General features: G+C 41.0%; 1 protein-coding gene across 2 annotated transcripts in view; it reads left to right on the forward strand.

Moving 5' to 3' along the window:
* The window catches only part of RXFP1 (relaxin family peptide receptor 1), a 94,828-nt gene that overhangs the window by 30,804 nt on the left and 39,245 nt on the right, over positions 1 to 24,779 (forward strand). For both annotated transcript variants that reach the window (XM_026008063.2, XM_072724924.1), the window contains exons 2-3: positions 3,678 to 3,815; positions 21,082 to 21,180. In XM_026008063.2, the coding sequence (XP_025863848.1) occupies positions 3,678 to 3,815; positions 21,082 to 21,180 (237 nt within the window). The remainder of the gene's footprint in view (positions 1 to 3,677; positions 3,816 to 21,081; positions 21,181 to 24,779) is intronic.

Consider the following 24,779-nt stretch of genomic DNA (forward strand, 5'->3'; position numbering starts at 1 on the left):
TGGGCACCTGGGTCGCTCATTGGGTTAAGCACCTGCCTTCGGCTCAAGTCACAATCTCAGTGTCCTGGGATCAAGCCCGAGCCAGGCTCTCTGCTCAACAAACAGTCTGCTTCTCCCTCTGTGCTCCTGCTATCTCTCTCTCAAATAAATAAATAAATAAGTTTTTAAAAGATAATAAAATAAGGTAAATGGACTGAATGTAGAGAAAGTTTGTGTGTTTGGGTCTGGCTTGTGTGCATGTGTTTGCGCATGTGTGTTTATTTTACTTCCTAAAAAGGTATTTAGTAAACTCCCTATACTTTTGATGCTGTAATTATCTGAGAAAATAGAATACTGCATATCTTCCATAGATTGTAAAAAGGATTTCAAATACTGGAAATAAGCTATAGAATCTGATGAAACTTACCTTAATGCTTACGCAAGTCATAGCTGTACAGAAACACAATAAACATTTTCATGAACTGTACCAATTAGACTCTCCTACTTTATTTAAATTTAATTGACCAGAGATGCCCTTAAGGCATTAACTTCAGAGCAACCACATTAAAATTTTCCATATTAACCTTTCAGATTGTTACAGAAGGAGGGTTATAATTTCACTGAGTTGGCGTTTTCATGAGTTCCCTTGACAAAATTCTAAGTGCTTGTGCATTTCTGTCAAGGTCTGTCAAAAAGTAAAAGCTAAATTTTATTCCTTTCATGATAAACCACTAGGAACTTAGCCTGCAAAAAATGTTTTATTGAAACCCCTAAGATTTTAATCCTGAGAGGGAAGAAAGGGGTTACTTTAGTAAGGTTTGTTTGTGCACACTCACCTTGGTGCCAACTTTCCATCTCCAGTGACATCTCCCTCATACGGAGGGAAGAGGAAGACACCTTCCCAAAGGGAAACTGATGCCCTGCTTTTAGGCGGATGGGGGGAGGGTGAAGAGCTCTTCCTATGTTTGCTTTTATTTTTTTTTAACCATCTTTAGTTTAAAATAATACTTATGCCAAAGTGGCATATTTTGGGGTGGCATAATATCAACCTCCACAAAATTTTCCTATAATCATCACTTACTGGCCCCTTAACTCTATCATCTAAGAAACCATTCCAGATCAAAAGAAACTAAAGAAATGTGACAATTGAACGCAAAGTTTATGAAGTAGATCCTTTTACTATGAAGGACTCGAGCAACACAAAATGTGAATGGATTCTGAGGTTGAAATAGGAGTAAAGCATTGATGTTAATTCCCTGATTTTGATGGTTCTAAGTGGGGTTATGTAGGAGAATGTCCTTGTTTATAGAAAAAACACAACCAAAGTTTTTAGGGGTGATGGAGCATCTGGTCAGGAACTTACTCTCAAATGATTCGGGGGGGGAAATAATCATCCTTTATACTATATTTGCAACTTTGAGATCATCTCAAAATAAAGCTATTTTTTAAGTATCACTATTTAAGACTTTAATATATCTTTGAATCATACCATTATGAAAATGTAGGACTAATTTCATGACATAATCATTGAAGAGCTGTAGCTGCTTCTATATATAAACTTAAAAGATACATGAAAGCATAATGTCCATAAAAATAAGTTACTCGAGAAGAATTTTCAAACCAGCAGCATGAAAACACAGGCAGGTGTCTAGTTAAAACATCTTCAAACAGTAACTGTGGCTGAAGGCTGACAATTCATCAAAGAATTTTTCTGAAACCCTCCATTTTTATTTTTTTGAGTAAGCTATCTATCCAATGAGGGGCCAGAACTGATGAACCCCGGATCAAGAGTGTCATGCTCTACGAACTGAGGCAGACAGAGTCCCCTGAAACCCTTGATTTTTAAATTTTGTTCTTAAAAAGTTAATAAAGGTATCAAAAGTCAGTATCAACACAGATTAACCTTATTTTATATTTTATTATTTTATTTTATTTTTTTTTATTTTATTTATTTTATTTTATTTTATTTTATTTATTTTATTTTATTTTATATACACCTGAGGTCTCTGAAATGTGTGATGTTCTAACAGTGGCATCCTGTACACAAAAGTATACAATTCCTTTGACTTCATTCCAATCAATTTATTGAAAAAAAATGGATCATTTTAAAATAATTTCACAAGTGAGAACACTGATTACAACATAGCTCATTATTATGTAGATTTAACTGTTTCCTTCATCAAATAATGTGTTCTGAAACAGCCAAGTACCGTCAAAACCTAACATAGCTAGATTTTTTCTCTATAAAATGTCACTTGCCCTGTTATAAAAATGTCCTGCTACATCTTACAGAGCAAATAATCACTTTTATTCTTTTCATGTCTTGACGACAGATCACAAATACATTTTTATATAACAAATGCTATTGACCGTTCAAAGTGCTCTGTTATTTCTCATAATCGACAATATTCTAGAAAGTTCCAAACGTGTGCAAACTTGATAAGGATAATACACAACGGAATCACATTTGGAGTCTCCAATAATGTTTAAAGTCCATATAAATCTGAGGTTTCAAAAGAAAAAATCTGAGGTTTCAAAATGGCACAATTCCCTTATACCCACGCAAAAGCTGCCTGCGGATGTCTGCGGCGCCTGCGGTCATCGCTGCCCAGTTGGGAGCAACCAAGATGCCCTTCGGCCGCTGCATTCAGGCGAAGGGCCTCGACTCGGCCCTAAAAAGACGTCGGTTATCAAGCCAGAGAAGGCCCCCAGGGCCCTTGCGTGCTGTCCCTGGGCGGAGAGGCCCCTGCAAGGCCCGGAGCTGCGGGCTCGGGGCCCAGGCCTGCCGCCCCCCACCCCTCCCACCCCCACACACCCCTCCCACCCCCTCCCACCCCCACACCCCCACCCCTCCTACCCCCACACCCCCACACCCTCACCCCTCCCACACCCTCACCCCTCCCACACCCACACCCCTCCCACACCCCCACTCCTCCCACCCCCACCCCCACACCCCCACACCCCCACACCCCCCACACCCCCACACACCCCCACCCCTCCCACCCCCACACCCACACCCCCACACCCACACCCCCACCCCCACACCCCCACCCCTCCCACCCCCACACCCACACCCCCACCCATCCCACCCCCACACCCTCACCCCTCCCACACCCACACCCCTCCCACACCCTCACCCCCCCACACCCCCACCCCTCCTACCCCCACACCCCCACACCCTCACCCCTCCCACACCCACACCCCTCCCACACCCCCACCCCTCCTACCCCCACACCCCCACACCCCCACCCCTCCCACACCCACACCCACACCCCTCCCACACCCACACCCACACCCCCGGGCCTCCTGCGCGGGGGCAGCCCAGCCTCGCTCTAGCAGGACCCCCCCCCCCATTCCTGACCTTTAAAGCCATGGGAAGGAGAAGGGGACGGAGCTGGCTGGCGGGGACGGCGGACGTTCCAGAGGAAGAGGGGGGCTGGCTGGGGCACGGGGGGCGCCTGCCACCGCCAACGCCCAGGCAGGGGCGCCCTGGCGTCTTCGGGCGCGGGAAAGGCCTCCCGGTGCGCATGAGGCCTGGGAGGCGCCGTGTCCGGCCAGGAGGGGCGGGGGCCGCCGGGGAGGGGGCGGGGGGTTGGCGGGGGCCGCCGGGGGGGGGGGGGGGGCGGGGGAGGGCGGGGGCCGCGGGGGAGGGCGGGGGCACGGCCGCGCCTTCACCTGCCCTCCCGGTTCCTCGCCAGGGGCTCCCGGGGGCGGCCAGCATGCCCGGTGCTCCCTGGGCTTCTTCCCCTGCGGGAACACCACCCGGTGCCTGCCGCAGCTGCTGCACTGCAACGGCGTGGACGACTGCGGCAACCAGGCGGACGAGGACAACTGCGGTGAGTGGGGCCGCGGGGGGGGTCGGGGGGAGGGAGGCCGCGGGGACCAGGGCAGGTGAGGCCGCGGGGACCAGGGCAGGTGAGGCCGCGGGGACCAGGGCAGGTGAGGCCGCAGGGACCAGGGCAGGTGAGGCTGCGGAGGCCGCAGGGGCGGGGAGGCCGCGGGGGCCAGGGCAGGTGAGGCTGCGGAGGCCGCGGGGACCAGGGCAGGTGAGGCTGCGGAGGCTTCTGGGGGGGCGGGGGGGGAGGCTGCGGGGACCAGGGCAGGTGAGGCTGCGGGGACCAGGGCAGGTGAGGCTGCAGGGGCCGGGAATGGAGACGGAGACCCCCCGGGCCCAGGGACCCGCATCCCCTTCCTGGGCCCCAGCTGCCGGTCCTGGGGGTCGGGGCGCAGGACGGTGGGGCCCGTGACACCGTGACCCGCCCGGGGTCGCCCGTGGGCTCCTCCAGGCGGAACACGCGGCGCGGACGGAAGGGGAGACCCGCGGCCTGGAGCCTGCCTGCGGGGCTCGAACCCGGCGCCCCCGAACCACGGCTGTGGTCTGGAGGACGCCCCTGAGCTGCTCTCTGCCTCGGTTTCCCCATGTTAGAAAGGGGTCTGGAAGTTGTCCCCACAACAAGAGAATTTGGGAACATTAATGTGAGGGACTAGGAGACGGGAGGCATACAGCAGGTACTACCTAAGTGTCAACAGCTATTGCCCTTTCTCGTCCTTTGCTTGCTCCTGTTCCAAGGGCAAATGAGACCCCCTAGAAGAGAACAGGCAGCACGTCCAGCCTGCCTATTACTTAACCAACAATCCCACTTAGAATCCCAGGAAGCCACGTGGGGCTTCCAGCCCACCGGAATATCTGGAAAACTCGGTCTCAGTGAGAATTTTGTTCAAATTTCCGAAGCCTCGAAAACACAAATTTGTAAAAGAACTTCCGTTGGCTGGATTTGACTTGCTAGGAAAATGAGCTTTGGTTAATAATGTAAAAAATAATGAGATTTCTCACTCATGGGGAAAGAAGGTACTATTTTGGGGACGACAAAAACATGCATAACCATCTAAAGTGCTGCTTAAATAATATGCTGAATAGGACTTGCCTGTTTTCCCTCCCTGAAGTATTAGAGACATTTTAAGGCTCCCCTTGGAAGGAATTAACACTTCTTCGTTCAGAACCTTGTCTCTAGGTGGTGGTGGTGAACTCAACAGTACACACCTAAACTGGTGAGCTTAAGCTGCCATCACCTTTGATTCGGATGACTACTCGTATATGTTTTCTTCTTTTTTTTTTTAATTTTTTATTTATTTATGATAGTCACAGAGAGAGAGAGAGAGGCAGAGACATAGGCAGAGGGAGAAGCAGGCTCCATGCACCGGGAGCCCAATGTGGGATTCGATCCCGGGTCTCCAGGATCGCACCCTGGGCCAAAGGCAGGCGCTAAACCGCTGCGCCACCCAGGGATCCCTCTTCTTTTATGTATGTATAAAACACTTGAATACTGCACAAATTTAAACACACACACACACAAAGAATCAAGTGTTCGGCCCACTGCCAGCCACTTCCCCCTCCAGCTTGGAGTAGTTCAGATCGAGTGGCTTGAGAGCTTCCCACCAACTGAAATGTTGACAAGAAGCAGGAAAAAACTTGGTGGCAAAGGAAATTCACCACCAAAAGTAGTTACTCGGTGAAAAAAAAAAAAAAAAAAGCTGGGGAGCTCTTGCTCTAGTGCTAAATTCAAAGAATTCAAGTAACAAAGGTAACAATCCTCAAAGTGATAAGTGATAATCCTTAGTTACTCAAGATTCTCAGATTGGCCAACCAGCAAATTCGGAGGGAGGCACTATGGCATTGGAGCGCAGAGGTCAGGCTGGGGAGATGGGGACCTCAATTCTGGCCATGAAGAGGGTAAAAATGTCTTGTCTTCTTCTCTGCGAAATGAGAATAATAAAAGTATCTGTGGCCACGTGGTCTTAAAAAGATTCACTGAGATACTGTATCTAAGGTGCTTAGCCCAGTAGTTGACACATACTTAGCGTGCGGTAACGGGTGTCAGCGAGCTGTTATGATCTCAGACTTAGTGACATAAGAAGCAATCATTTATGTGGCTCACAATTCTGTGGGTCAACAACCCCGGGCTGGGCACAGCCCGGCAGTTCTCAGCTCAGTTGCACCTTCTCATGCACCTGCGGTTACCTGTGGATCAGCTTTGTCGTCAGGCCTGGGGGCCCGGCTGAGATAATCAGGGTGACTCAGCTCTGGGCCTCAGCGGCCTAAGCCAAGCTGGTTCTCATGGTAGGGACACGGCACCCAGGAGTGACCTGGAAGCGTACAAGGCCTCTTGAAGCCTAAACTCAAAAATGGCACACTCGCCCCATGTCCCTGGGCAAGCCAGTCGCAAGGCCAGCCCTGTTTCCAGAGGTGAAGCGGCCCCTCCCTCCTGCTGAGAGGGACCCCAAAGTCACACTGCGAGGGGCCCGGGCAGAGGGAAGCCAGCAACTGCAGCCACTTCTGCAAAGTCTACCCACGTTGGTATTATCATTGCTCTTCCCACAGACTTCTCAGTGACTCAGAGTCCCCACTGGTGACTTTAGAAAGTCCTGTCTGATAAATAATTTTAAAATTTCTAGGAACAACCATGGTTTGTCTATTTACTGAAATGGGAGCTCATATTTGAAGCAACGACATGTTTCCATACTCTTGTAGTTATATATTTATATAATCAGATATGTGTGTGCATGGGTGTGTATGCACGTGTATCCTATTGATTATGCGATAGTCAGGAGGTGGGTAAGCTTTCCCACATCTCCCGAAAATGTTATTATAGTTTATTTGAGGAGAGGGGAAAAAATAAACTGTGTAGATTTGTATATTTGGAACTTAACTGTGTTAGTTATCCTGGTTAATTATCCTGGTGAATTTTAATAGAATATAACAGGGAAAATACTAAGGTGTATTTCTTTACACTTAGAATTTGAATTCTGATGACAAGCATGGGCCTAACTCTTGTGAAACATACCAATTGGAACAAAAATCGGTTTAGAGATGGATCCATCCATCATGATTTCTTCTTTTTTCCACCTCTCTGGCTTTTTCTCCTTCCCAGTGTTTTTTCCACTGTGGATCTGAGGCCCATTCTCTCTCTTTCATCTCATCATTTCCATGGGTCTCCCCACTTCCATTCTGCCCCCCTAACTGGTCACCACCTCTTTTTTCACTCTCTCCCAACTTCCCTTTATATTTCATGCTTGCCTTTTCCTCTATTCTTTTCTCTTTCAAACCGAGTCCATCACGATAGTCATAAATTAGATTTTGATTATTATTTAGCTCACCCCATTAGGTTTATAAACTGGTTGTTCTTGGGGTTTTTTTTTTTTAAGATTTTATTTATTGATTCATGAGAGACACAGAGAAAGAGCAGAGACACAGGCAGAGGGAGAAGCAGGCTCCATGCAGGAAGCCTGATGTGGGACTCGATCCCGGGTCTCCAGGATCACGCCCTGGAGGAAGTCGGCACTAAACCTCTGAGCCATCCAGGGATCCCCTATGAACTGGTTGTTAAACAGATTTTAATATCTTTACCTCCAAAGGAAAAGAAAAAAAAAAAACAAGCAATTGCTTTTAATTTCTATGTAGCACTCAGGAGATACCTGCCACTCCTACTCTACTCTTGGGCTGTGTATCCCAGAATAGTGGCTTGTACTTTATGCTCAAATAGACCCTGAGGTTCAAGAAAATCTTGAAAATCTTCCTAAACTATAAAATGCACACTGCATTTTGAGAACCACTGGCCTACACCCAACCGAGTAGAAAGTGAAGAATGCCTGTGAAATAGCAGCAACAGTAGAAATGAACTAGAAACAAGTGTTCGCGACCTAGTATGCAAAGACGCTAACTCGCTAACAAACTCCATTATCACTGTTATCAAATGTGTTAGTTTCCATAAGAAACACTGATACTGTATTGGTTACAGTCCTCTAGAAATACACACACACACACACACACACACACAACTCTGGTCAAAACCTCAACAGTGGTCCGTTGGCATGCATGAGTAGACTGGAACATCTGGAAGGATAACAGAATTTTACCACCAGCTTTAGGGCCCAGCTGATAAAAATGATGAAATGCAGTTATTTCTCTTGCATCTTATTACTGAATTCCCTTCACCAGCCGTAGGTCTTTTTCTCTTTTCTTTTTACAGTATCCAGATAATTTGTGTTTCCCCGTCTGTTCGTTTTTAAGATATTCATGTTTATATTCTGTTTACTGCTAATTAAATTAAGTCAGAAAGTTGGTTCCTTTCACAATATGTAAACCTCATGCATATTTGAATAAACGGCATTAAATATATTTACAATCACATAAAACATAGTATCCTAACATATAAATAAAAGAAAAACCCACAGCCAAAAATCACTTTTAGAGGGATCATTTACGACTTAACAGTATATTGCCAGATAAAAAAAATCTTTTTTGTAATGGGAGGCGGGGACTTTTCCTTAATTAGAACTTTTAAAATACATCCTAAAAAATATTTCCAAGCTATGTAGCATTGACACCGATAATATTTACTAAAGCGGAAAAGTAAGTCAAATCAAAATAGTAGTAATAAAATTTAGCAGAGTCATCAAAAAAATGAAACACCATTAAATAAATTAAACTGATTCCCCATGTATTGCACTGGAATATGAACTAAATATATTTAGGAAAAAATACAACTTTTGTATTATCACAGGCTTTTGAAACAACCACTCTTATTTAGCTATTGAATCCCCAATTTTCTTTAAAAAAATAATTTCTCAATAACGGAATAGTGTACTGAATACAAAAATAAAATAAAATACCTCATAATAAAAAGTATAACACATCTACTCACTGAACATTTTTCATGGACACAATGCAAACAAAAGCAATGATTTAAAGTTTTCCATTGCATTCACAAGAATCCCTTTCTTCCTAAAACATTTGGGCAATACAGAATTTATAGACATATGTAGACATACATGTGTCAAAATCAATAGCACCATTTCTATAACTTTGATCCTTACTGATAAACTTCAATATGGAAATGTACAGTTTTTCCCCCTGAGTTACACCATTTGATATAATTCTCATACAATTTCCATGTTTTTGCTATGTATCACACTAACCCATTTTTCATCTCTATTCTAAACTATCACAGATACAAACAGGCTAGAGACCAAAAAAAATGTCTTTAGGAATCATCAGAGCAGTATTTGTTGCAACAATGACAAACCAGAAAAAAAGAGGGTCCTTCTACTTTTTCAGCTAAAACGCTCAGATACTTGGGAGAATCCATCTGGGTAAATGACAAGGGAACTGGATTATAAAAAGGTGAGGACGCTCATGGAGAAATCACTTATGTCCGTTTTAAACTGTGCGCTTACTCAGTAGTAGAAATGAAATATTAAAGTAGAATCAAATTGTCAGATACTATGGCATTTATTCACTACCTCTAGATGCTTATTTAAAAAGAACTCTGCATTTCCAGATTACAAATTTGCTAGCATTCCTTCTTTTGTATTTTAGACAGATGGTTGTACAAAAAGGGCTCCCCATGGAAGTTACACCAACCCAACCTCATCCCCCTGTTGGAGCCAAGTTGAATTACTCTATTATGAAGACCCAAGTTCTGATGCTGCCCTCCTATAGACTCTTTCCTTGAACATTCCTCACTTTAGCACAGGAAAAGGATGTCTACAGGAAAAAAGATGAAGACATTTGTTCTTCTTTTTCCATGTTGGTATTTCTATAATCCACAGGGGAAATAGAAATCTCTTCTAATACATTTTGAATGGTGTAATAGGTTAGTACCTGCTAAAAATTTTGTACACTAGAACCTCAGAATGTGATCTTACTTGGAAATAACATCTTTGCAGATGTAATGAAGGTAAAGAGGTTCTGGTTTCCCCAGAATCTGCTGCCAAAGGAAAAGAGAGGACAAGAAGACCCTCCTACTCTCTCTCTCTCTCTCTCTCTCTGGTCCAGGTATCTGGTGCAGACTAGGAATGGCAAAGCCCACCCTTTGTTGTTTTTCAGAATCAGTGCTCATGTATAGGCCTTTGAAGATCAAATGCCAAGAATCTGACTCCTTCTGTTATCTACAAGCTTCTGCGTGGTCCTTTCCCCAGGCAAGGAAAGTGGAAAATTTTAGCGGCTTGCTGTAGGAAAAAGAACAGAGAATGCAAAAAGTTCAAGGGAAGAAAAACTTCATTAATACCCCAAAATATGTTCCTGTCACTGGCTTGGCACTTACTAACCTATGAGAATTAGATAAACAGTATTTATTTATGAGTGTGATGGTGGTGATATATATTTTTTAAATTGTAGAAGGATTTTAAGAATGTTTAAAGTGTATTCAAGGACTCCTTTAATTTTTCGTTGGGCCTGAATTGAAAATTCCAGAAAACCAAATATTCCTTCATTTCCTAAATACAGCTTTTTATACAGCTGTCTGAATGACAGCAACACCAGGCAGTTTGATGTAGAACTTAGCTTTTCTCATTTTAGAATATTCCATTTAGAGTTGGTGGCTTACCTTTTTTAAGGTAATGCAAGAGGAAAGGTGATATGAGTCATGAATATGCATTAATACAAAACCATACATTGTGTGTTCAAAAATACCTGGTTTTCTATTTCTTATTCTCAAAATAGCATTGGAAATACCGAAGTAACTGAACCCTTGACTTTTCTGTACACACAAACCTCAGTTTATTTTTTTTAAGTTTTTATTTAAATTCCAGTTAATTACCATAGAGTATAATATTAGTTTCAGGCATATACCACCTGTGAATCTACACTTCCTCACAACACCTGGTCCTCTTCACAGCAAGTACACACCTTAATCCCATCACCTGTTTCATCCATCCACCCACCTCCTCTCTGGTAGCCATCAGTTTGTTCTCTACAATCAAGAGACTCTTGCTTTGCTTCTCTTTTTTTTCCCCCTTTCTCAACAAACCTCAATTTAACCTCAAGTTTGTTTATCCAACCACGCTTAACAATGTTTGGGTTAACTTCACAAAAATTTCCATTTAAGAACTCTTCCTATAATGGACAGTTTCTTTAGTGGCCTTAATTTCCTCTACAATAAGCCCAGGATGTCAACTCCCCCCGCCCCCTTAATTTCTTCAGAGTTGCCTCCAAAGATTTTAAGAGCCTACAAAGAGGCTAATCAAATTACTCTTGTCATTTCCAATGCAAGGAGATCCCACATAGTTAGTTGGGAGAATCATTCTGCATGGCCAGCCAGCATCCAAAGGCTTATTCTAATGACCCGGGGCACCTTTACTTTGGGGATCATTACTTTCTGAGACAAAGATTCTCCGTATGTTCCAAGAATGGGATCTGAGGATTGAGTAAATGTACGAGAATCAGGAATGCTCCACTTTACATAAATCCAAACTTTATAAATTATTCATTCATTAGTCAATAAGCAGGTACACTATAACCCATAGGACTTATACTTTAATTTTAATAAAAAAGGAGACCGGGACATCTGGTGGCTCAGTAGGTTTAGCGGCTGCATTCAGCTCAAGTCCTGATTCCCAGGGTCCTGGGATGGAGCCCAGGATGGAGTCTGCTTCTCCCTCTCCCTCTCCCTGTTGCTCCCTCTACATGTGCTCTTTCTCTGTGTCAAAAGGATAAATACAATCTTTATAAATAAATAAAATTTTAAAAAATTAAAAAGGAGACCATTTAAACACAGCATTCTTATATCCTCCCTTGTTCTGGCTTCCTCTCAGACAGACTCAAGTCCCTTAACTTTTGGTTCAAAATCCAAATATCCAAGGTACCCAGAAGTGGCTCCTGCAAATTTATGGGAACTCTTGGGAAGCCAGCTCTGAAAACCAGCAGCAGCAATGTCTCCTGGGGGCTAGTGAGAGGTGCTAGAGTTCTGAACTCTACCCCTAGAAATGCTCATCTTGGAGGCAATATGGGAGCCCAGAAATCTGCATTTTAACAAGCACAGCAGATGAATATCATACTTGTTAATGTTTTGAAATGATTCACTTCACTATGCACAATTTTATTACCATATTCAGAATACCTAAAAAGTGATTAGTGAGCGCAGAGCAGTGGTTTTCAAACTTCAGTAGGCTTCTTAAAACTACATGGCTCAGCCCCAACACCAATTTCTGATTCATTGCCTCTAGAATGATGCTCAAGAATTTGCTCTTCTTCAAAGTCCCCAAGTGATGCTGATGCTGCTGGTCCTGCATCTACATTTTGAAAACCAGTGATCTAGGCATACTCTTTCTTGTGCAAATGCAAAAGCAAACACTTTACAAAATGTATGGCGTCTTATAACAAGAATTTAACAAAAGTCAGGATATTTCTTTAAGGCTTGCCTTCTCCTTTCATCCTACTAGCATGCATTGTCAATCCTAAGTGGAAATAGAAGATGCAGCATTTCCAAACATATTTCACCATGGAGCTCTCTTCTCATGGAGAATCCCAGGAAACTATTTGAGGAAAGCCTAATATAGCACCATAACAAATTAGTGCATTCAAGAAACCTGGACCTTTCCCATTTGCATCCAGACCTCATTCCTTGAACCTCCACTGTTTCCCCTCACCCCACACCTGTGCCAGGAGAATCTGAGAGCATGGAGAGGGGGGTGCCTTGTCCAAAATTCTGATGGATGTGTAATCCACTTTTCCATAACTAAATTATAACAAATACTTGGTGCAAGTGAAATAATATTTTAATATTTCCTATACCTATTTTACATGCTAAAAGTACCTTTGTGGTCACTGAAGTATATTAAAAATGCATCATAAGGAGATAAAATGCATATGTAGATAAGCATAGGATGAAGCAGACTATAGTAAGCATAATAAGAAAGATATAAGCAAAATGCCCTTAAATGAAGGATCACTTGCATTAATCTTATTTGAGCTCTTAACCCATTATTAACAGCAACTTTGCCAAAAGAGAAGAAGCATGCTCCTTCTGATTGTCAAGATTTTTCTGTTGCTAAATCTAGCTGTGCTCCACTGCATGTGGCAAGGGCTCTAGCTGGCTGGGGTGAATTTCATAGTGCAGTTCTCCCAAAACATGTTCTAAGACTCACCTGGGACAGCAGGTGGAAAATATAGATCCCTAGACCCCATACTGACATAAATCAGAATGTCCAATAGAAGAGCCTGGAAAACTGTGTTTTTATAATTGCTTCAGTTCCCAAATTTTATTGTAGAATAAGAGGCTGGGTTTTCTCTGAAGTGTGTTTGAGGATAAAGCCTCATGCATTCATTCTTTCATTCACTCAGCGAGTATCTACTGAGCTCATGCAGCATGCACCATCAGCCTCTTCTTGGTCTGTGTCATTCATTTGTATCCACACTGTGTTAAATAACAAGTATTCAACTAAATAAATTGGTCAAATTGGCTTTATTTAACTATTTGTGAAGTAAGCTGCATGCAAGCTAGCAGGTAGAAAGAAACTCTGTTAAGCAAAAGAAAGGAAGGGTTTCTAAAGCCAGAGAGGGAGCCAAAAAAAAAAAAAAAGGAAAGGAAATTATTAACAAAGAATGCATTGTTTTAAGCAATGTTGCCCTCCTAAGAGAAATAGAAGAGATTTATCAGCGGATTACCTCCTAGTCCTGACCCGGAAATTTCAGGTTGGCTGGTTAAAGATCACATTCCTGAGCAGTTAAGACTAGTTAGGTTAGGTATTAAGGCTTGGTTTGCCAACATGGGGATTAGCACCAGTGACACCACCTGGGGCCTACTGTCTCCTTTTTAACAGTAGCATCATTACATCATATTTTAGCTAGAAAAATCTCTTTTTTAGTAAGCATATATGTCATCAATGCTATTCATGCAGTAGTACCAATACATAGGAACCCATAACCCCTACCACAATGTTCTTTTAGGACAGTGCTTGTTACACTACCCTGTGATGCCTCAAGAGAAATCAGAGAATCAAACTTCAGTGGGATCATTACTCAAGCATGAAAAACCATTCTGCTCGCTGCCCCCAGACGTCCTTAAAAATGAAAGATTTAAAATATAGAAACACATCTACTAAGCTGTTTTCTTAAAAATGCTAACTTTCCAATTTTGGCTACAATTCCTATGTTCTATATTCCTGCCTTCTGGTGGGAGGAAGTTATGGGTGGGAAGAAGTAAATGCTTTGGGAAGGCAGAAAGGAAGGTGAAGGCTAATTACTAAAAAGCTTGTGTGTTTGAAAATGTTGCTGTTTAAAAAGAGATCCCCCCGGAAAAGATATATTCTATTTTGGGAAAGTATAAGCAGGTTTGTCCTGTTTCTTTCTGGATTCTAAAATACCCCTCATCTATCCTGATATTACCTTTTTTTCTCCTCTTTTTTTTCTCTTTTTTTTCCCCACTCTGTGTGTGTGTGTGTGTGTGTGTGTGTGTGTGTGTTTGTCTGTGTTGTGTTTAGGTACAATGAGGTAGAGAGAGAGAGAAAAAGAGGAGGATTAAGAAAAAGAAAAGGCTCCTGGATGGCTCAGTCAGTTAAATGTCCAACTCTTGATTTTAGCTCAGGTCATGGTCTCAGGATCAGGGATCAAGTCCCACATAGGCTTCCACGCTCAGCAGGCAATCTGCTTGAGATTCTTTCTCACCCTCTCCCTGCACCCCCACTCTCTCTCTCTTCTCTCTAAAATAAGTAAATAAGTATTTTTTAAAAGAAAATAGAAGCAGCATAAATAGCTACACTGTGTGGATTTGTTGGACCAAAATGTTGCAACCAAGGCCATATATAGAGAACCCCTTAAAATAGCCAGCAATGGTAAGGGGCAAAGGATTAGTGCAGGGCCCCAAGCCTGTGATTTTAAGCACTACACTGTCAGTTAATGGTAAACGTGTCGCAAATTGAAATAGTTCATTTGTACGAGTTCAGTTCAATATAGGGCCTGCTAAGAACCAGAGTGAAAGACAATCAACATCTGCGGGCACTCACCCAACCCCCTGATCTCATAAATTCCCTCGTGGCAGTGAAACACTAACCACAGAAACACCCTGTGTTCTGGAACGCTGTCACTTCACCCAATATCCATTGCTGTTTTCTGAGGTCTGGGTGGTTGTGTCAGGGACAGGAACATGAACGTGGAGTGTGTACCTCCTCCTCCTGCAAAGCCAACAAGGCACTGGCAACCTGCAAGGAGGAATTCTTCAGACTTTTGCACACCAATGCCACCCCTCGCTCCATAGATACACAATAAACTCGCTTATAAAAATAATCAATACCTCAACATATCCAGGCACAAATGACTTATCTTACATGTTTTATTTATAACATTTATAAATGTGTTTAAAATCATAACATAAATATAAAACTTTATTTTATTAAATTAATTTTTTAGTAATATTTTGATGATTTCCAATGCTTTCACTGATTCCACAAGTTACAATAGTGGTGAACATAAATTCCAGTTAATATCTACTTCTGATTGTTATTCAAATGAATTTTTGTATAATTCGTACAAATCTGATGTAAGAGCCTCAATATGGAAATGAAATAGATGACAGAAAGATAGACAATAGATAGTAATAGCTGGTAAAAATAAAACCTTTTATTTAGTTAGTTAGTTTTAGTTTTTAATAGCTGGGTATTTAAAGCCGATATCACACAGAAGTTGGAATTCTGTTGGTAGACTATCAAACTGATAAATCATGTATTTGGTCTAGAAAAGAGAATATGAAAATAATTTTATTATTTTAACTCTAGTAATTTCTAAAAATGTTTCACTTAAACTTCTTAGAAGCAGTTTTTCCACCTGTACATGGAAATGACAATAGTGATCAAATAGAGCTATGCAGACAAAATAAAGTACCTACTACAGTTTAGTAGGCATTTGCTAAATACAAGTTCTCTTAGTGCTAAGTGCTAGCATCCAACTTCTCTGTTAAAATGGAGGAATCAAACCCTCTCACAGAATTCTCCTTTCTTATATCTAATGATATGAACCAAGTTTTTAAAAGTAAAAACTTGTCCAAAAGCTAACAAACACAGCCAAACCAGGAAAGGGGGACAAGCCAAAGCCAGAAACCAAAACCTGACAGCCAAGGAAACAAACAGATGCAGAGAAATGTTGAAAAGTGTCATCATTTCTGTAGCAAGGCCACAGAACTAAACTACATGAAAGCTCAGGGTTTCAGGGAAAAAATGCAGTGTTTAGTTCTCACTCACAAGATTATACTTGAGCTCCCCAAATGCTGTAGATGTCCAATCACATTTAAACCATATTTTAGTCCAATAATTCAAATAGTCTCCGTATCTATCAGGGCTTAATGCATGAAACAGAACCCATTCTAATCTGTTGAACAGAAATTAGATACTTACAAAATTCCCAGTAAAGCTGGAAGATTGGATGATGACAGCAAGGCTCCCATTGACACCATTGAATCAACCGCACCCCCACCAAAGCCATAATCCAGAGACTGAGGGGCTACACCACCACTGTTGATTCTGCTGCCCCTGCCGCTAACAGAACCACCTCTTTGCACCTGCAAAGCTGGTGATACCCAAATAGCCCTCCCGCTGCTTCAATTGCCTCTTAACACAACGTCTCTGTTTTAGATACACCAATAGGAAAGTGATCTCTACCTCTCTTCTACCAACCAAAACATGTGTGAGTACACCTGATCCTGGCTGTACAGGAGATGTGAGGTGGTGTCATAAGCTTTTCAGTCTCTGCTTTCCAGGAACACCGATGGGGGGAATTGAACGGAGGTTGGACAAACCAATCTACAGTATCCAATGCAGCTCTGCAATACATGGCCATATCCCTCGTAATCTACCCCTTTGGTGACTCAATCAGTACCCATAAGCATTTCCCTCTCAACCTTATTTAGCCCAAGGCGACATTGAATCTGGATTCTGGTCAACAATCTGGCAAACTACTGCTTGAGCTAGCGCACTGAATCCAGAAACCCATATTAAAGAGCTTTGCCCAATCAAAATTACAGTCCCTCCCCCTGGTCTAGTACAGTCAGAAGATGTTCCCACACAATTTCCTTGGGTTTCTGCTTATATGAAATAGCAAATTCTTGTAGTGCCGATCTTTATTTCCTAAATGTTTGGCTTCTGGGGTGTGCTGGGATCTGACTCTGATTATGATAGGCTGGGAGATGAGGAAGAAGGATCAACGCGTGGGGCCTGGAGAGACCTCACAAGTTATTTACCTCAAGTAAAGCAACCAGCATGTCTCCAACAAACCACAGCCAATCTCATGGGACAAGGGAAGGGAGCTGCTTCTGCTGACAGGAGTGGTTGCATAGGATAAGGATGTGGAGTATTCAAATCCAATTCAACACTTTCAAATGTCCTATTACAGTTCAGGGGGTCTCCTCCCTTCCAAATCAGTGTCCTAAAGTTCACTTAAAAGAGATAACAAAACATGAATTAGGCTTACACTGTCACCTTGGTAACCCATTGGATCAGATTCTGATTTGAGGCAACATCAACCCTGAGATCACAGAGATTAAAAAAAAAAATTACCTTAGAGTAGTCGTGGAAGCTCTCTGGTTCTCTGAACTTTCTCGAACTGATAATGTTAAACCCTGGGCCTGTCCCATTTCCTTGCTTTAATCTCTCCAAGATATCTCCATAGCTATCCTAATCCACAACTCTTGAAATTCCTCATTTTCATTCTAATGATTTATCATAACAACCACTTTGCCAGACTATAGCCTTCTAAGAGGCATGTTGTAAGGAAGCCTTAAGACATCATTTAAGTAACTTCTTTGTCACAGTGTACCATAAACGTTGAGAGTCCTATTTTCGGATAGTAATAGTATTGCCATTATCTTCAAAATGGACCAGGTCAGATCATCAATCCAATGTTTCCATCCTTGAGAGTCTGTTATCTTCAATCCCCTCTGGGAGGAGGAAACAAACCACTCTAGATTGGGGGTGGGGAGGAGCTCTTAAGAAAAAAGAGATTTCATACAGGGAATAAGCTGTTTATGGAATCACTGTAAAGGCTATAGAAAGAGGAGTCAGGAGCGGGAAAACAAACCACCATAATTGCAAGATCAAGATCAAGAAGCATCTGCTGCTGTTGCCACTAGTCACTGGTCTGTCACTGGTGCAACCAATCCTCTCCTTACCTGTGAAACTGAACGCTGAGGCTGACTGCACGAACTGCCCCAACTTGCACTAGGTACCCACAAGACGGGTATCCGCAAACTTCCGTCTCACTTGCAAGCATCCAAATGGTAGAAACTTATCTATCACAAGAACCCTAGCTGCCCGAGGTCTGGAAAACAGAGATTTGAGTTACCAACTTCTAAAGAACAACAAAACCATTCTAAACCCAGTAGAGAAAGGGGAGGAGCCAACTTCACAAAATCTGCCTGGGTCTCAATAGCTTGCAGTCTCTATTTAGCTGTACAAGCTCAGTCTTTCCAATTCCCTCCCCTTCTTCCTGTTTCTCTGCCTGAGATGTCATCCTCATGATGTCAAAGGCTGGGGATGGCTGGGTTTTGCCATTTCTAGGATACTGTTACTGGCCACCTAGTTACTGGTGCCCAGCTGAGGTCTCGTGCCAAAGTGTGCAGTTCGTAAGCTGGAGGGCCATCACTCCTCTCTCTCTGAACTGAGATCTCATTATATTACTTTGCTACTTTTATTTTGTAGCTTCTATAATAGATGAGTTTTAAAACTAATGAAGCATGCTAAAGGAAAGAGAATATTTATTTTATTTTTAAGATTTATTTTTTTACTGAAGTTTGATTTGCCAACATATAGTGTAATACCCAGTGCTCATTCCATCAAATGTCCCCCTCAGTGCCCATCACCCAGTTACCCCATCCCCCCACCCGCCTCCCCTTCCACTACCCTTTGTTCCTTTCCGAGAGTTAGGAGTCTCTCATGTTTTGTCACCCTCTCTAATTTTTCCCACTCATTTTCCCTCCTTTCCCTTATAATTCCTTTCACATTTTTTTATATTCCCCGTATGAGTGAAACCATGTGATGATTGTCCTCCTCCGATTGACTTACTTCATTCAGCATGATACCCTCTAGTTCCATCCACGTCAAAGCAAATGGTGGGTATTCACCTCTTCTGATGGCTGAGTAATATTCCCTTGTATATATAGACCACATCTTCTTTATCCACGCATCTGTCAAAGGACATCAAGGTTCAGAAGGAGAATATTTTAAACACAATGTTTAAACAATCTTCTTTCCAATTTTTTGCATTTGGTGGGATTTCTTTATAAAAGGAAGTCTAATTTTACAAGTTATATATAGCATTTGTGTTAGTATACCTTTCCTTTTCCAAAGATGATCTTCATGGAGGAGTTAATGAGCATGGAAAAATAAAAAAAATAACCTGGAGAAGGGGGGAATTTTTTTTTATAAATTTATTTTTTATCGGTGTTCAATTTGCCAACATATAGAATAACACCCAGTGCTCATCCCATCAAGTGCCCCCCTCAGTGCTTGTCACCCAGTCACCCCCACCCCCCACCCACCTCCCCTTCCACCACCCCTAGTTCGTTTCCCAGAGTTAGGAGTCTCTCATGTTCTGTCTCCCTCCCTGATATTTCCCACTCATTTTTTTCTCCTTTCGAGAAGGGGGGAATTATTACAAATCATATTGCATCAGATATGAGCATATTCCCAGAAACTTACTTTTCAGTTTTGGGCAACTTGATACATTATGGGGACCATTCACCATTCCAGAGAATTAAGGAGTAACAAAGATTATATGGAAAAATATAATGAGTTGCATATTAAAAATATTGAATTTGAGATGCCTATAGTAAGTAAACTGATCACATATTATTACAATAGAAAAAGTGCAGGTTGAAGATATAATTTGGAAATCCTCTGATAAGAGTTGGAACCATGGTTATGATAAAGACCATGTCACCAAATCCATGCCACTGAACAAAGTTGTAATGTTTGGATTCAAGTCTCAGATTTGAATTATACATCCATGGCAGAAATCATTTATACAATTCATGCCAGATTTGGGGCCCCTGAGTGGCTCAGTAGGTTAAGCACCTGCCTTTGGTTTAGTGGGCTATGTATGATCCAGGGTCCTGGGATGGAGCCCTGTTTTGGGCTCCCTGCTCAGCGGGGAGCCTCGTCCTCCTTCCCTCTCCTCCCTGCTCCTGCTCTCTCTCGCGCTAGCTCTGTCACTATCTCTGTTTCTCTCTTTCAAATAAATAAATAAAATCTTATTTAAAAAAAAAAATCAGTGCTAGATTCAATACTAGTTTTTAAAATCAGGATAAACTTTATAGTTTTTATCATCCGCTCATATGTTTATGCATCCTTAAAGAATCCTGACAACATTCTGAAAAAATTTTAGAACCTCTGGAAAGGATCACATCCATACTTTCCCAGTAAGATGAAAGTTTGTACCATCTGCAAAGATCTCCAAAGAAGTTGTGCCTACATTCCCATTCATTGGCCATCCTATCAGCTGATTGGCTTCATTGTCTCTTATGTTTAAAAATAACTAAAAGGTCATAAGGAATTTTGTGAAGAAAACTTATTTTCATTTTTTCTCCCTAACGAAAGACTTTTACTATTGCGGGGTTTTTTTCAATGATACAGGCTTTTAATATCAAAATCAGGAAATATAGATGAGAAAATATTAAGCGATCAGAAGATAATTCCCCTTAAAACCATCCATGACACCATGATGCCCTTAAAAAAATGGAATGCAATCATTCTGGTCATGTTATTTTTTTTCTTCTTTTCTTTAACAATCATGACTGTCTATCCATGTTAACACACCTCCAACATCAGTTTAAATGATAGAAGATTAACCATAATATAATTAATATACTATGAACAGCGTGCTATATTCCAATACTTAAGAAAGTACTGTCTCTTAAAATGTGATTCAAACTCTACTTGCTGGGACATGTGGGTGGCTCAGTGGTTGAGCCTCTGCCTTTGGCTCAAGTCATGATCCCGGGGTCCCGGGATGGAGTCCCTCATCGGGCTCCCTGTGGGGAATGTGTCTCTGCCTCTTTCTGTGTGTCTTTCATGAATAAATAAGCAAACAAACACTACTTGCTGAAGAATCACCTGTAGTGCCCACAGTGGAGACTTGGAGACCCATCTCAGACCTATGTAATCAGGACTTCTAGGTGGGGTGGGGGGGGACCCAGAAATTCACATTTGTCAACAAACTCCCAGATGATATTTATCTCACTAAGATTGAGACTGTCTTATTCACTTTAAAGAAAAGAGTTATTTTTCCCAACACACCAGAATATTTGTTTTCTTGAACTTTTCTGCTCTCTTTTATTTTAGGAGACAACAACGGATGGCCTTTGCAATTTGACAAGTATTTTGCCAATTACTACAGAATGACTTCCTCATATCCCTTTGAGGCACAAACATCTGAATGCTGTAAGTAATCAGTGGCATTGAGTCTCCTTTCCCATGAGTTCAAAGAAAATATCATGTTTTTAAAAGTTACATCCAACATATTTTTATTAAAAAGGTCAATTATAGTTTTCTAAAACAAACTCTATTAGACATGCAGCCTTAATTTGAGAATTTTATTTAAAAGTGACTCAGAGATCTTAAGTTTGAAAGCAATATATATCATGCCAGGTATTGTTGTGAACAGAATTAATGTCCCTCAGGGTTGCTATTTTATGGTGTTTTTTTTTTCACAGTCATAATAGCCTCTGATACCAAGGAAACTGTAGAAACAGAAGAGCAGAGAAGCTGTTTGCATTTTAGTGTTTGCAAGTGAAAAATCTTCTGAGGTCTAAACTACTTTAGAACTACAAAAAAGCCTCATTAATTATAACCTGCTATGCTTAGTCACATACTGAGAACTTCTAAAAACACTGAAGGGGCTGTGGGAGGGTATAACCTCAGGACAGGCTGTGATATTTTAGAACAGGAAGATCTTGTAAATAGCTCCTTTTAAATAAATTTTGTTTATTGTAATAAATTATGCAAATATAAATTTGTGCTTTAGAGTTATCATTTTGATCCTAGCTTTACAAAACCTTGGTTAAATAGTGGGCGAGTGTGTGTGTAGGGGGTCCTTTACTATAATTTTTCCTTTATGTTCTATCACAAATAGTAAAGTATAGCTTTTTTTAAAAAAAGTTTAATTTGGGATCCCTGGGTGGCGCAGCGGTTTGGCGCCTGCCTTTGGCCCAGGGCGCGATCCTGGAGACCCGGGATCGAATCCCACATCAGGCTCCCGGCACATGGAGCCTGCTTCTCCCTCTGCCTGTGTCTCTGCCTCTCTCTTTCTCTCTGTATGACTATCATAAATAAATAAAATTTAAAAAAAAAAAACAAAAAAAAAAAAGTTTAATTTTTTTATCTTCAGTATTCAAATGCGATTAATAAAAAAAATACTAACAGGCCCCAATTTAAGGAAGCATGCATCCATTCTGTAAACCCACAAGCTACTCAGCAATCTGTCTCAGCCTCACATTTTCTCACAGAGACCAAATTACATGAGCACTGAAAGGCTGAAACCTTTTGGGAAAGAAAAAAGGTAACAGACATAATTCAATTGCTAATATCATACAAAAAAATTAATGGATTATGTCATGTTACTGCAAAACATAGATTTTTGTTGTTGTTTGATTAGTCTTTTCATTTCTTAAATTTTAATTGAATATTTTTATATCTCTTTATTCCCAAGTGGATTTTATAATAGAAATATGACTACTAACAGATTTAAGCCATTAATAGAATATATAAGACAAAAATTCAACAGTGAAGGGGAAAGAGAATGGGAAGAAAATTTATATAAGGAAATCCTCACTGAGAAGTTCAATAACTGTCCAAAGCTTAGTTCTGAATTTTGTAGTAATCAGGCTAAAGAAGGAAAATAATGAGTAGCAAAACTTTTATAGCCTGGCTTGTAGAGCAAAAACAAACAAATGGGGGGGAAAAAAACAGATCAAGTCAGTAAAAGAAATAACTTTTTGCCTAATCCTGAACTTTGGGAGAAATGTGTCCTAAGTATAACTTCATAGGAAGTTTACATGGCTAACTTCTATATCATTTATACAGTAAATGATATATCAAAAAAAGATTAACGGTTTTTATTAAAGAACAAATATATAATTTTAAATTAGAGTTCTTTAAAGAGTGCAGGAAGCAGTGGTGATCAATAATTATTTGTCTTTTTCAAGCATAAAAGCAGTATAAAACAGAATGGAAAATATAGTGTAAAATTTGGGGGTGAAACTTAAAGTTCCTATTGTACCACTTTATTGAAATCAAATTAGTATAAGAATTTATTGGAAATTAAACCGAGAATGGTGTATAATAATTCTTGGTTGGGTGAAAGAATGTGAGAAATTCACATTTATAAAGTCACCTCTCAAGAACAATATCATGGAAAATCAATCATTAACCAATATATTTTTAAAGTTTAAATTTGACGGATATGGAAAGTACAGAAATTTAGAAAGAATTGTTTACTCAACCATAATTTCACCACTCAGAGGCTACCAGCATTAACTTGTTGGTACGTTTCTTTGTCTTTTTTAACATTTTTGAAATTTCCTGTACACACCATTTTTATCATGTTTTCGCTTAGCATTTTAGCATAATCAGGTATCCATGCTGTTAAAAGCTCTTTTTTGAATATACTATATATGTTTAAGTGTCATAATTTGCTTAAACATTCTTCTGATGTTGGATATTTAGGTGTTATTTTTTCATTTTTCCCCATGACAGGTGACCCTGTAATAAACATATGAATTATCTTAGCTCCATCAATATAAAAAGAAAAAAAAAAGGTGGAAGTAATGCTAATTTCATTCCCTCCATTTTACCCCTCCTAGTCTCACACTCAAAACCTTCATCCTCTCTCCCAACCCACACCCTTCCTTCCCCACAACATTCATGTTAGACGTGGCTTTAACTTGGAGACAGAATCAGTTTTCAGAGAGCCATAGCCAAAATGGTTACTTACAACCATAAAACTGTTTAAAAGTTCTTGGCGGAGGCTCTGTTTACTAAAAACACAAAACCTAAGTTATGATTTTGATCTCTTGTAACCCTGTAAAATAGTCTGTAGAGTTATTTGGGAGGAGAGGAGGAACACCTGTCCCCTCATAGCTGAGCAAAAGGATATTTACTAGGTCAAAGTCTGTAGCCAATCGTGCTGGTTAGTAGTCATCCACCAGCTTTGTCATAGAAATCTCTACTTTGCCGTTAAGAGGATTTTCTGCTCTCTGAAAGCTTTACTGTAAAGATCAAAAACTAGAAACCTACAAACAAAAAATTCTCATAGAAAGTTTTGTTTGTTCTGTGATATTTTAAAATATTTTGAGCTCTCTATTATCATTTTTAATAGATAAGTATATATACAACATTGTATTTCTGGCTTCTTTGAGAAAGTTGGTTGACTTGGTTACACATGTTCCTATCCTAATGTGGCAACAGTTAGGAGAAGCTCTTCCACTGGGATATAGGGACAAGGCCTACACCTATTTTGTGTCAGTCCTCCATAGACATATGAGTCTGTAACCTCGGCTATACAGGTTAGGGTTTCAAAATAAATGTAGATGGGAAGCACTCCTCATGGCTCTCGTGAATCAACCATTTCCCAGGAAGCCAGGAATCAGACTATATTACACTGAATAACAATCCTATTCTATTACTGAGCTATATGGGAACACATCATTACCAGTCTCTAAGAGAGCTTAGAACAATGGGATCACATCTGTAAGACTATCACTACAGCCCCACAAGATGGCCAAAGGCACACATCCAATTCTCCCTCTTTCAAAACTAGCAGTGAGAATAGAATGGCTGGCTATGCATGAAAAAAGTTCAGTCCCATAAATGACATTTTAGGCATCCTTACATCCCTACATAAGTAAAAGATCATTTAAAAAAAAATCCTTTAACAAACTCCTGAATTTTCTAGAAAAAAAAAAAATTCTACCAACACTATAATCCACACTTAGTTCTTCTTTCTCCCTAGTTAAAAATGACTTAGCCTCTCATTAAGGGTT

This window comes from Vulpes vulpes, chromosome 10, assembly GCF_048418805.1.
Source record: "Vulpes vulpes isolate BD-2025 chromosome 10, VulVul3, whole genome shotgun sequence".
Classification (NCBI taxonomy): Eukaryota; Metazoa; Chordata; class Mammalia; order Carnivora; family Canidae; genus Vulpes; species Vulpes vulpes.